The sequence below is a fragment of the Lampris incognitus genome, chromosome 2 (assembly GCF_029633865.1).
Source record: "Lampris incognitus isolate fLamInc1 chromosome 2, fLamInc1.hap2, whole genome shotgun sequence".
NCBI classification, from domain to species: Eukaryota; Metazoa; Chordata; class Actinopteri; order Lampriformes; family Lampridae; genus Lampris; species Lampris incognitus.
The window spans coordinates 131,524,419-131,536,695 of record NC_079212.1 but is presented as its reverse complement, the minus strand read 5'-3'; the positions used below and the strand labels follow the sequence as shown (position 1 = coordinate 131,536,695).

General features: G+C 41.9%; 1 protein-coding gene across 3 annotated transcripts in view; it reads left to right on the top strand.

The window, feature by feature from the left end:
* Nucleotides 1-12,277, top strand: part of LOC130107219 (histone deacetylase 7-like) — a 46,464-nt gene that overhangs the window by 20,678 nt on the left and 13,509 nt on the right. For all 3 annotated transcript variants that reach the window (XM_056273703.1, XM_056273701.1, XM_056273702.1), the window contains exons 3-15: nucleotides 1,771-1,955; nucleotides 2,711-2,798; nucleotides 3,110-3,224; nucleotides 3,959-4,044; nucleotides 5,139-5,255; nucleotides 5,715-5,818; nucleotides 7,025-7,193; nucleotides 8,855-9,105; nucleotides 10,085-10,327; nucleotides 11,039-11,237; nucleotides 11,483-11,616; nucleotides 11,846-11,948; nucleotides 12,208-12,257. In XM_056273703.1, coding sequence (XP_056129678.1) covers nucleotides 1,824-1,955; nucleotides 2,711-2,798; nucleotides 3,110-3,224; nucleotides 3,959-4,044; nucleotides 5,139-5,255; nucleotides 5,715-5,818; nucleotides 7,025-7,193; nucleotides 8,855-9,105; nucleotides 10,085-10,327; nucleotides 11,039-11,237; nucleotides 11,483-11,616; nucleotides 11,846-11,948; nucleotides 12,208-12,257 — 1,791 coding nt within the window. In that variant the 5' untranslated portion in view covers nucleotides 1,771-1,823. The remainder of the gene's footprint in view (nucleotides 1-1,770; nucleotides 1,956-2,710; nucleotides 2,799-3,109; nucleotides 3,225-3,958; nucleotides 4,045-5,138; nucleotides 5,256-5,714; nucleotides 5,819-7,024; nucleotides 7,194-8,854; nucleotides 9,106-10,084; nucleotides 10,328-11,038; nucleotides 11,238-11,482; nucleotides 11,617-11,845; nucleotides 11,949-12,207; nucleotides 12,258-12,277) is intronic.

Genomic DNA, 12,277 nt, shown 5'->3' with positions numbered 1-12,277 from the left:
ACGTGCAGTACGCAGGCCCACCGGTGTGTGGACATTCCCTGATGCCCACGAACCAGCCCCCAGCTATGTGTTAAATAGTGCCACTGCCTGGTGGATACCTAGGGAGAGGAATAGGCTACGGGAGTAAACCCCTACAGAAAATCAACATCTACAGTGCTGTTGTTGTTGTTGGGGTTTTTTTTCCCCTTTTGTATCTGTTTAAGTCAGAGAGTACTGCTGGCGTCGTGTGTGGCTGCCGCTTCTCCTTCTCGTTGCCCCCCCCTCCCATCCACCCCTCTATGTCTGTGTTATGTTTATCTGTTGTCTTGTTTCACCCCGTTTATTGTAAAGAGACTTTGAGTGTTAGAAAAGCACTATATAAGTTTGAATTATTATTATTATCATTATAAATTATCGTCTGTCAAAGAGACTGACGCAAGGTAATAGCCACCAGAGTGATGATCAGTGCAGATGACTGCTGGACTGACCACCGCCTTATCTGCTCCACCCTGTCCATGCAACTTCACCAGAAAAGAAGGGTGCAGGAAAACCAGAGCTGCCTAAACTTCAACCTCGAAAGGCTTACTGATACCTCCTCTCATCAACAGTTCTAGGCCTTGCTCAGTACATCAATACCCAAGCAGTATCCAGATGATGTTGAAAGCCACTGGGATATGCTCAGGACTGCAATCACTGACATCTGTAAAACCACTCTTAGACATAAGATGAAGAACCACCAAGATTGGTTTAATGAGAATGACCCGGAAATCCAGCAGTTAATCAACATCAAGAGGCAAGCCTTTACCATCTGGCAGAATGACATCAACTGCCAAACTAAACGAGCTGCCCATGCAAGAGCAGTCAGTCGTCCAAAGCCGGGTCAGGGAATTGAAGAACCAATGGTGGAAAAAGAAGGCCCTTGAGATCCAGCACCTTTCAGATGCTGGGGATACCAGAGGCTTCTTCGATGCTACTAAAGCAATATATGGCCCCAACCACCGCTGTCTAACTCTCCTTCGCTCCAAACATGGTTACACACTGCTAACAGACAATGTATCAATCAAAGAGAGGTGGAAAGAGCACTACCAGGACCTTTTAAACCGGGACTCTAGCCCTAAGTTGGATGCCGTCTAACAACTCACTCAACAACCCAAAGAGGAGGACATGGCAGCACCACCTAGTCTAAGAGAAGTCCAGGATGCCCTCAGGAAGATAACAATCAACAAGGCTGCTGGTCCTGATGGAACGCCAGCAGAAGTACTGAGGGCATGTGGACCTACACTCCTCAGACATATCCATGCCCTGCTACTTATATTACTATTATTATATATATTATATACTTATTATTATATATTATATTATTATAGTACTTACTTAAAATCTGGGAAAAAGAGGCGTGCAACTTAAGGACCCACTCATTGTCTCTATCTTTAAGAAAGGGGACAAAGTTGAGTGCGGAAACTACTGTGGCATTTCCTTGCTTTCCACCACAGGGAAAGTCCTGGCTAGGGTCTTGGCCAACAGACTCCTCCCAACATCAGAGGAAAATTCTGCCAAACTTCACTAGGTTTCCTATTTGGGCCGATTTTTGATACCATAACAGAAATCGTGAAAACTGACTATATTTTTACCATTGCTGACCTGTGTATTTTCACATTTTTGATATTGCTTACATTTCCCTTCGATTTAATTAACGTTGAAATACAAACATATGAATATTTGTCTTTTTCTGCCTTTCTTTCTCTCTGTCACTCTGCCCATTTGTCTGCCCACTTGCCTTTCTTTTTTTAGTGAATGTGACAGTCCCCAATCGAGTTTTGCCACCCATTAGTGGCAAGCAGCCTATGGACTTGAGTATCTCCCAGACGTTGGTGCGTACCAGCCTAGACCAGGCTATGCTGGCCCCACCCCACCCCTTCCTCTTTGGGCCCTACTCCCCCCAGCCCTGTCCTCACTTTTCCCAGCAGCCTTTACAGGTGAGAACCTACTTGAGTTTCAAAGGAAACCACTTGAAGTAATTACAGTCAGGAAACATTTGTTATTTTAAAAAGAAGTTTTAATGGTGCTACAGTACATTTGACAGGGGAGGCTTCGCTTTACAGGGTGCTCCTTACATGACTGCAAGCACTTATGTGGAAGATTTGACTGGTACAAAAATGCCTTGTTGGTAAACACAGAACAAATCCACACAGATAAAGGTTTTCTTGGTGATATGATACTTTGAACAGTCACAAGATTGGAATAAAACTAAGCTGAACCCAGCTTTCGATAGTGAAATAAAACCTATCTCCGAACCTTCCAGTCTGGCACTAAGATACTTGTGTATGCTTAAAGAAGTCTGACCTCCTTCCATGCCAGTTAACAGATCCGCTTAACTAGTCACTCAATTCCATTTCTTCAAATCCCTCTGTCATTTGGATGAAACTTTTTGTGAAACAGATGGTGACGGAGTAAATCTCCATTTGAGGTGTAAAAGTTGTGCTCAGTATGCCGTGTTGCTTCAATCTGAATGTGAACAATTTTACCCAGGTGGCACAGCGTGTCATGCAAAGCTTGTGACTGTATTCAATCGTAGAACGATATTTGTTAAAGACTGGCAACGGTAATAAGCTTTGCCCCTCCCAGGGCCATATTTTAAGACTTTTTTTCATTGCCTGTGACTTAATCTTGCAAAGCCCAGGCAGACTGGACTGTTCAGTGTTTACCGCTTTTTAAAAATTTTCCTTTTCAGTTTAACTTTGAACAGAGGAAAAGAGAGATGGATCAGGAGAGCAGAGAGGAGCTGCTACAGCTGATGCACAAGAGTCCAAATGAGCAAAGTGAGTGATGTTCTCCATAATGTAGTGTTGTGGTTGTTTTTATGCTCTTTATATGAGTCATGGCAAAAAATATCGTTGCCTGGGAAAGAAGGGGATTTCCATCCGGACTGATTCCTTGTTTTGTTCCTTGCCGTCTTCCTGAAACTTCAATGGATTGTTGTGGCCTGATATCCTTGTTAGGATTAAAATGGCAATATGGAAAAGAGCGTGTCATAATCATTGCAAACTAATTTGAGTTCAGCAATTCACTGTTGACTCAAATGTGCAGTAGTGAAGCCAAGGTCTGACTGGGAGTTTTTCCTGACTGGCAGGTGCTGTTGCCAGTCCCCTTGTGAAGCAGAAGCTGCGGGAGCGGTTGATTACGAAGAAGGCAGCGCTTGAAAGGAGCACGCCAAACCACAACAGTAGCACGCCCAGAGGATACAGGTGAGGAAGGGAGAGACTGTCAGGTTAGAACAGTAAACACAAAAACATACACTGATAATTCTGTTACCATTATTATTATTATTATTATTATTATTAAAGTATGATGAAAAGAGATGTTAATATGTTGTATAGTTATGTTAGAGAAGAAGAGTTTATTTTGTGGATTTGTGGAGGGGAGCACTTTTATTGTGATTGGGGAAGGAGGAAGGGTGATGTTGAATTTGGGAAATAGTGTAGTTTGTATGGTATATGTGTATTTTTTTTGTTTGATTTCTTTGTTTTGGTGGAGGGTCTGTAGGCTGGAAGCCACGCCAAAGCCTACAGGTTCGATGGGTTTGTGAAATATTTTATTTCCCTATTGTTTTAAAATATGTATGTTGTATTTTGATTGTTTTTTCTATAAAATAAAAGAGAAAAAATGTTCTGAAAAAAAATCTTGCTGTTACATATGGTTAAGAACACTGGAAAGGTTTGCATTTCCGGTTTGCATTTCCGGTTTACATGTATGGGAACCTTGTGAGTAGTCGGTGTCTCTAGGGGACGTGAGATTGTGTTTGTTGGTCTTAGATGACATGTTCTTATGTTGTCATTGCATCACTTGTGTATGTTCATCTTGTGTATTTACATTGAACCTTTCCCCTCTTGTGAATGCAAAGTTTTGAACTGTACTGTACTGTACTGAACTAAATTAAATTGAACTGAACTGAAATGAACTGAATTTATACCTTTTATAGGGAACTGGGCCCAGATCCTGACATGCCACCAAAGCCTCAGCCTACATCCTGTGACCAGCGTAAGGACCTTGCCCTCCGTAGGACAGGTGATACCTTTATTTATAATGGGGTTCGTGCTCTGAGATAGAGAATGTCTCTGTAAGCTTGTGGTGATTTTCCATTTCAACTACTGTGGAGTGCCCAGTGTAATTTGAGTTACATGGATTTAAAACTACAAGTGCTTTCCATGTGAAAGTCAGCAGACTACATAACTTGGTGGGATATCTTGTTCACCTTGATACTTTTTGCTATCAAAGCAAACCTTCATTAAGTTACCTATTATGGACGAGAGAGATTGAGAGCGAGAGAGAGAGAGAGAACAGCAGTGTACTTTCGGGCAAGACAGAGGAAAGTCATCAAGTTTAGCCTTTAGGGCAAGAAAGAGTCATAAAAACAACAGCTGAAGCGAGACACAAAGGCCAAAGCAGTTACATAATATGAGCCAAGGTATGCGTAAAATGAACTGCGTGAGAGTCCAGAGCAGGTCTCCCTTGCTGTGTGAATGACAGGAGAGATTTCTTCCTACTGTAACTTTCTTCTAGCACACCAACCATTTAAAATGCCCCTATTTACACCTATGTTGCCCCCTGGCAACCAGAGGTAGCAAGACACACGCACACACACACTCACACACATACACACACCCTCCTGTGCTCTTTTTGACTTGGCAACAGGGTTAAGCTGTCTTTTATCCACTCTGAGACAGCCATTGATTGGTTGTTTTGTTCAGTCTCATTGTAACTCAGCCAAAGTCAACATGGAATTGTTTAAATTTTTTCAAGTTATTGACTAGAGTTGAGTTTTGTTTCATTTTTTGTTTTTGTTTTTTCGCTTGTGCCAACTTACTTTTTTTTTTTTAATGCAACATTAATTCATGATTTCATGCATAAGTGTAAGGTCAGATTGTTGTTAATGGATATTTGACATAAAGGGTTTCAAACAGATTTTGGAAAGCCGGAACTGATAATCAATCTCTGCAAGCCTGTAAACAATGTAGATATTTGCCAGACTGAAGACTGTGTCTGCTTCTGCGCTTGTGTATGCTTGCTTGTATTGTTGCATGCATGTGTTTGCATGCAATGTTTGTGTGTGTTTGTGTGTGTGTGTGTGTGTGTGTGTGTTATCTTGAATATGTATGCAGTCTCTGAGCCAACTCTGAAGTGGAGGCTAAAGAAGCACATTAATACTCGTCAAAGCCCTCTGAGACGCAAGATCAGTGCCCCTCCTACTGTCAAGCCCAGGACACAAGACACCTTGGGTAGAGTACCACTGTTCCACTGTTGGATTACCCTGATGAAGGCCACAAGCCAAAATGCATTGGTCTGACAATAAAGGTGTTCTATATACTACAAGTGTTGCTGAAGTTTGGACCTCTTCAGAGGTCCGCTGTTGCACAGCACAGACGGTTATACAGATGGAGGACTTTTACCTTGTTTATTTTCTCTCATCTGTTTCAAGTTAATGTTGTATGACACTTAAAAATTTTTTTAAGGATGTTGTTTTCCACCCATCTGGCTCATGTTAGGGCAACACGTGTTTTCTGTTGGTTTGCAAAGCAGAATGTGTAAAGGGCACTTTAATAGCAACACTATGTTTTAAAATTTCCGACACATTTTTATTTGCATCTTCAGCCAAAACACAGCCCTTAACATTAGATATATCTTTCTCCTGCTTTGTGTTGTTAGCTAATTGGCTGTCTCTCCATTCCATAATCCAGACTCCACCTCCAGCATCAGTGGGTCAGAATGCAACTCACCCAATGACAGCCTCCTGCCTCCGGAGAATCAATCACACACCGCAACAGTTGGACTTACCCATGAGGTGAGTGTTTCCTTCATGGCACTGTTCAAACCTCCGTTCACCTCTCATGCCATCTTTCCCACTAAGGAAAAATCCTCTGTGTGTTTGTTTAAAAAAATTATACTGGGGCGGCTCCGTACCCGAATGGTTACAGTGCATACCACATGGTCACATGGTCGCAGCATCGCTGGGTCCAATCCAGCCAGCGACCTTTGTTGCATGTCATCCCCTCTCTCTCTCCCGCTGTTCCCTATCTAGCTACACTGTCGCTGTCAATAAAAGCAGAAATGCAAGAAAAATATATATATGTATAAATACTGCCAAGACCAATTTTTATTTCAGGTCTTGGAAGTAAATCTAGTCTTTTGAATGTTATTTGGCTGGTTAATGCATCAAAATACAGTAGGAGTGCCTAATGTTTGAAACAGGGAGATTTGAGAAGGCCAGGTGGCCCACTACACATCGTGGCCTGTTACTTGAGCTCTCCCTGTCAGATTAAAACATGAATATCAATTTATTTTCCATATACATTGAACTTAATTGTTTTCAACTACTTGAATAGACATGTGGACAGAGATGTATCATTTAGTGTAGATAATTGTATACCCTTTGCCATGTTGATAAAGAGGAGGTTAAATCATATTCTAAGTATAGGGAGCTTTGAAAAGAAGTCTGATGGCTTCCATCCTGTTGCACAATGTATGGTAACTGTGCTCATAAAGGATCATGTTCAGGTTTCAATGAAGAAATCTTCAGGCCACCACTGAAATGACTACTATTACTGCTGAGCTCACTTCACAGGTTAACAATGATACTGCACAGCACAGATCCTGCTAAGTACTTTTGCCACCATCACAGCTGCATTTTCAACCAAATTATACTTAGACATATGCAAAATAGAACATAAAAATTCTCATGTCCTTTTCACTACCTCATTGTACTACAACATTAAAAAACAATCTTAACCACTTATTGAACCCTCATGTATATTTAGATCCTAACTTCCTCTTTGTCCACGTGGTATTTCTGTGTATTGTTCCTGTAGTTGCTGGATCATTTTCAACTGTTGTTTTACTTGCCTCAGAATGTGTCATCATATATCTCTCTCTTACTCTGTTCTCCTTTCTATCTCCCCTCCCCTCCTCTCCTCCTCTGTCCTTTCTCCACTCCTTTTTTCATCTAAATTGTCCTACACTTTCTTTTTTTTCTCTTCTCCTCCCTACACAGGCTGACAGAAATCCAGTCACCCAGCATGCTGCCAGGGCTCTGCCAGTGTCTGCCCTGCCTCAGGTCTACCTGCCTCTGGAGAACAGTAGTACAGCCCTGGCTCAGCGCCTGCAGCCTGTGCTTATACTGGAACCAAGCACTGGACTGCTACACACACAGCTCCTCACTGGTGAGATAATATCTGGTAGTGAAGACACCGGTATGCAGACTGAATACACGCTTACAGGCATGTGAGTGCACATAAAAAGTAACTCAAAGTTCTGTGCAAGTATAATCTTACTCATTTACAAAGACACACAATTCCTTTGTACACTTAAAGCTGCAGGCACATTGGAGTTATTTTGTGATTGCAATATGACCCATTTGCCATGCATACACAGAACAATGGTGCCCTCTACTGACACTTGGCAGCACATTTAAGCAGTTGCTGCAATCTGATTTAATAGAATTAGACTGTACAGCGGGATTCATGTATTTCCATCCCCAAAGGCAAACACAACAGTTGTTTATTTGTGCCTTGCATAATTACATCTCTCAATTCTTTTCTTTCTATGTTTGTAATATACTATAGATGAATAATGGATGTAGAATTCTCTAATGTCCTTATGATCTCTGTTGACTCCTTCCATCTTTCCTTGGTCTACCCTCATTATCACACCCTCACCCTGTTCCTCCTTCCCCGTCTACTTTCTCCACTTGTACCTCTTTGCTTATCCCTTTTCTCATCCCATTTTGCCCTCTTCCTGTTTCCCTCTCCCCCCATCAAATCTGTCACTAAAAAGCTTACGTTAGCTGTACCATCTATGTAGGTTAGGTTCGATGATTCAGTATGTTGATGTAGCCTCGCAGTGCCACCCCTATCTCTTTATATCCCCTATATCATGATCTTAGATTTCGCTCTGGATATAGCGATGAGTGAAGCAAACACAATTTGCGAAGGGAATTACATGGTATGGCTGTGCGAGGCAAACGCTGTTGTAAGGTGTTGTAGATTTTGCTGACGTTTTGCTATTATAATCTCATTGTTAAGAAAACTGGTTATATATATAGATAGATTGATAGAGATATATATTACGATAGATGTATGAATAAAATATATTCAAATACATATATATTAAGGTAGATGTACACACAAAACAAGCTTGTACTGAAATGCATTTGTTTTTTTACGACATCTATCTTAATATTCCACTCCTCACTTTTATCAACACCATTGATGGTTTCTGGAAAAAACCCTATATATATATATATAAGAGAGAGAGAGTACCCCTATTCTTTCCCTAGCCTTTCCGTCTTATTCTAATATTGTATTGTCCATGCGTTTTCATTCAAGGTAGGATTTCATAGAAACGCTATCGACACAGATGCGAGTAAGACGTGCTCTATCACCTTTAACCTGCTCAAAAAAACCCAATCTTTTGATGAAAGTTTTCAAGTGTTTCTGATGTCTCAGCTTGCTTTTCTGGGTTGTTGGCCAACTAGTTGTCTTGAATTGCTGCAAAAGCATCTATTTGCAATGTCAGTGTTAAGCATTCAGTCAGGATATTTTATAAATAAAATGTAATATTTACTACTCAGTTAAACGTGCAATCATTACTAGTCTACTTCCAATTACAAACTTAAGACAATAATCCTACTTCATTCTGTTCACAACACCGTTAAACAACAAGTGTGGTTCATATCTATGACACTATGTGTCCTTGTTTAATATATCTTCCATCTCTCTGTTCCTTCTTTATCATACACAGTTCCTCTCTCAGTCAATTTATCCTTGTCCCAACCTCCTCTACACTCTCTCTCTCTCTCTCTCTCTCTCTCTCGTCCCTCCAGTCCACGGTTTGAGCCCTGTTTCCATGCAGCTACAGCCTCATCTCTCCTCCCCCACCAGAGGGGAAGTCCTGACAATGGCCCCCTCCCACAGACCCTTGGGACGAACCCGCTCAGAACCACCCCCCTACAGCCACTCACCTCTGCCCTGCAGTGCCAGCCATCACCCGTCTACCCAGCACCAGCTGCTCCAACAAAACCACCACACCCGGCTGCTGGAGGATAGGCTGAAGCTTAGCACACATTTGGCCAAGGTGAGAAGAGACAGCCATGGGCACGTGAAAGGACACAGACATGCACAAGTAAACCATTGTGCCTGGATACATAGACACCATCTACTACTACTACTTTCTGCTGCGCTCATTTGGGGTCGCTACAGCGGATCATCCGTTTCCATTTCTTCCTGTCTTCTGCATCTTCTTCTGTCACACCAGCCACTTCCATGTCTTCCCTCACGCACATAGACACCATACTGTATACATAGAATTTGACCTCACCCAAAAAAAGGTAAAAATGCTCCAGACAAATCAACATCAGTGATGTGCTGTTTCTTTACAAATGTATACATATGAAAGTACTTTTTAGCTGGACATACTTGCCACCAACTTTGAACACTGCAAATGTATAAAGGACAGGCTCACTATTTTTGAACTCAGACTTCTTTAAAATGCTGTGAGCATCATTTAGAATCATACAGGCAAATCTTTTTTGATCACTTCAGTGGCGTGAAAATTATCATGGCGGATTTTAAGACTTAAAGGCAAATAAGCACGATTTTTAACATCTGTAGATATATGCTACAGGGATAACCCTCCATTAACAGCTGTTACACTGAACACTCTTCGCCGTGTCTCTGAAACACTGCCACAATTATGTGGAAAGTGTCCACCAGTGATGTCACTGGTGTAAAGTGAAAACTGCCATCTGTGCTTCCTGGTTTCCATCAGAGGGCTACATTGAAATAGGTTACATTGTATGAGAAAATACAAATAATGCTCCCTAAAGCTGTTGTATCGAATAACAGTGAATGCCATGCAAAGTGTGATTCATGGACACTTTTCTGCACAACTTCGGCACAGAAAATTACTCGGTATTATGACAAACTAAGTAAAGTGCTGAGCTTTTCACTAGTTAAGCAATAATTGTCTGTTTAATTCTAAATGATAACCAACAACATTTTCTAAAATAGAGAACCTATCTTTAATGAGTCTGTATCCCTCTACCCTGGGTCAGCTAATGAAGAAATCTAGTGAGAAGTCCCGCCTGACACAAATCCCATCTGAAGACATGGACCTGGAGGAGATCAGGTCCAGTTCCGGGTCTGGGCCAAGCTCCACGTGTGACTCAGAAACAGGCTCAGTGTGTGATGACAACTACCACAGACGAAGACAAAGCGGTGCCAGCATTGACTCAGTATATGACACAGAGTCCACCACTTCCTCACGGGAGAGCTTGGTCGAACACTCGCTCGGTCAGGTACTGGTATAAATTGCATCACATATAACCACACACATCCAAAAATATCCCCAAGGAGCTGATGCAGTTACTGTATGACCACTGGACATTCATTTAGAGGCACAGGGAGTCAAACATATTCTTCTATCCATATATGTTAATACTCCTGTCTATGCCCCTGGCTGAGGCATGACAAGAAGAACTGGAGTTGGTCCCTGGGTGCTGCATGGCGGCTGCCCACTGCTTCCAGTGTGTATGTTGGGATGGGTTACATGTAGAGGATGAATTTCCCCATAGGGATTAATAAAGTACATCTTGTCTTATCTTATCTTGCCTTCTTTGCAGATGTTCAGGTATTCTTTTAGAAACTTTGCCAATGTTGACCCTCTTATGTTAAGAAATTGATACCTGCCAATCTAGTGTTACATGATCGCGTGTTAAAACTACACGTTCCTGCCATTAGGGGGCACCATAGCTTTATTTACAGAAGCTTAGAAACCCAGCATTGATGTTGAAGCATTGCAGCAAGGTTACAAATGCAGCAAGCTTGGGTAGTTGTTGATTTAGTCACTTGTTTTGCTCAAGTATCGTTGTATAGATTAAGTTATGAGCCATTATAATACAATGCAGAGATAGAGAAATAGAGAAGTGTTTTGAAATTCTACTCCATCTAGTCTTTCCATTTAGCGCCAACTTTAAATTGCATTTTTTTTTTATTGTTCTCTTTCCCAGACACTCCGATGGGAGCCGCAGAGGCAGGTGATCCTCAGACCAGGCCCACTGCGGGACTCCATCGGGATCCACCGACCCCTATCCCGAGCCAAGTCCTCCCCGGCCTTCACCTCTTCGGCCCCTCCACCCATCAGCACTGCCTCTATGTCTCTCTCCAGCTCTGCTTCAGAGACCCCCACTAAGCTACGTTTCACCACCGGTAAGGAAAACTTTAATAAATGTAAAGAAACCACCTCAGATTGTAAAACATACAAACAGCCCATTCTGAATGCAGATTTCTTGCATGTTGAAAAAAAAAATGTTCAATTTTATCACAAAACATTTGTGAAAGATTGTGGACAGATGCCAGTTAAACATTTTATTTCCCGATGCCGCTATGTTTGTGTGTGTGTGTGTGTGTGTGTGTGTGTGTGTGTGTGTGTGTGTGTGTGTGTGTGTGTGTAGGACTAGTTTACGACACTCAGATGCAGAAGCACCAGTGTACCTGCAGAGACAACAGCCGACATCCCGAGCATGCTGGCAGGATCCAGAGCATTTGGTCCAGGCTGCATGAGCGAGGCCTCAGGAACCAGTGTGAGGTATGACCCCTAAATACACACACATAAAAACATACTTAAAAATGTACACACAGACCCAAATGCTCATATATTGGCACACACATTACCCTCACCACATGCGCATGTGTACACACTCATTGAGATAGAAAATAAAACAAACAAACAAATGAATGTGTGTGTGTGTGTGTGTGTGTGTGTGTGTGTGTGTGTGTGTGTGTGTGTGTGTGTGTGTGTGTGTGTGTGTGTGTAGCATCTTCGCTGTAGAAAGGCCACGGTGGAGGAGCTCCAGTCTGTCCACTCAGAGAAACATGTGCTTTTATATGGCACCAACCCACCCAACCGACAACAGGCTGGTAAGATATCCAAAAGTATGGACCATTTCACACTTGCAATTGTGGATTATATGTACACATGTGGATGAGCTCAAATATTCACGTACAAGTTTGAACCCTCACAAATAAACCAGAGATGTAGTAGGCTGGCACAACTCTGGTATTTTTTTTTTACCAAAAACTGGACCACAAAAATGTTTCCAATTGACACATATAATGATAATAATAATAACAATGGTAGTGTTTAATTCTACTCAGTGGCCTGCATTGTCTCTTGCAGGAATTTTATCTCAGAGGATGTTTGTGATGTTGCCATGTGGAGGAGTAGGGGTGAGTGTTAAAGATGTGCG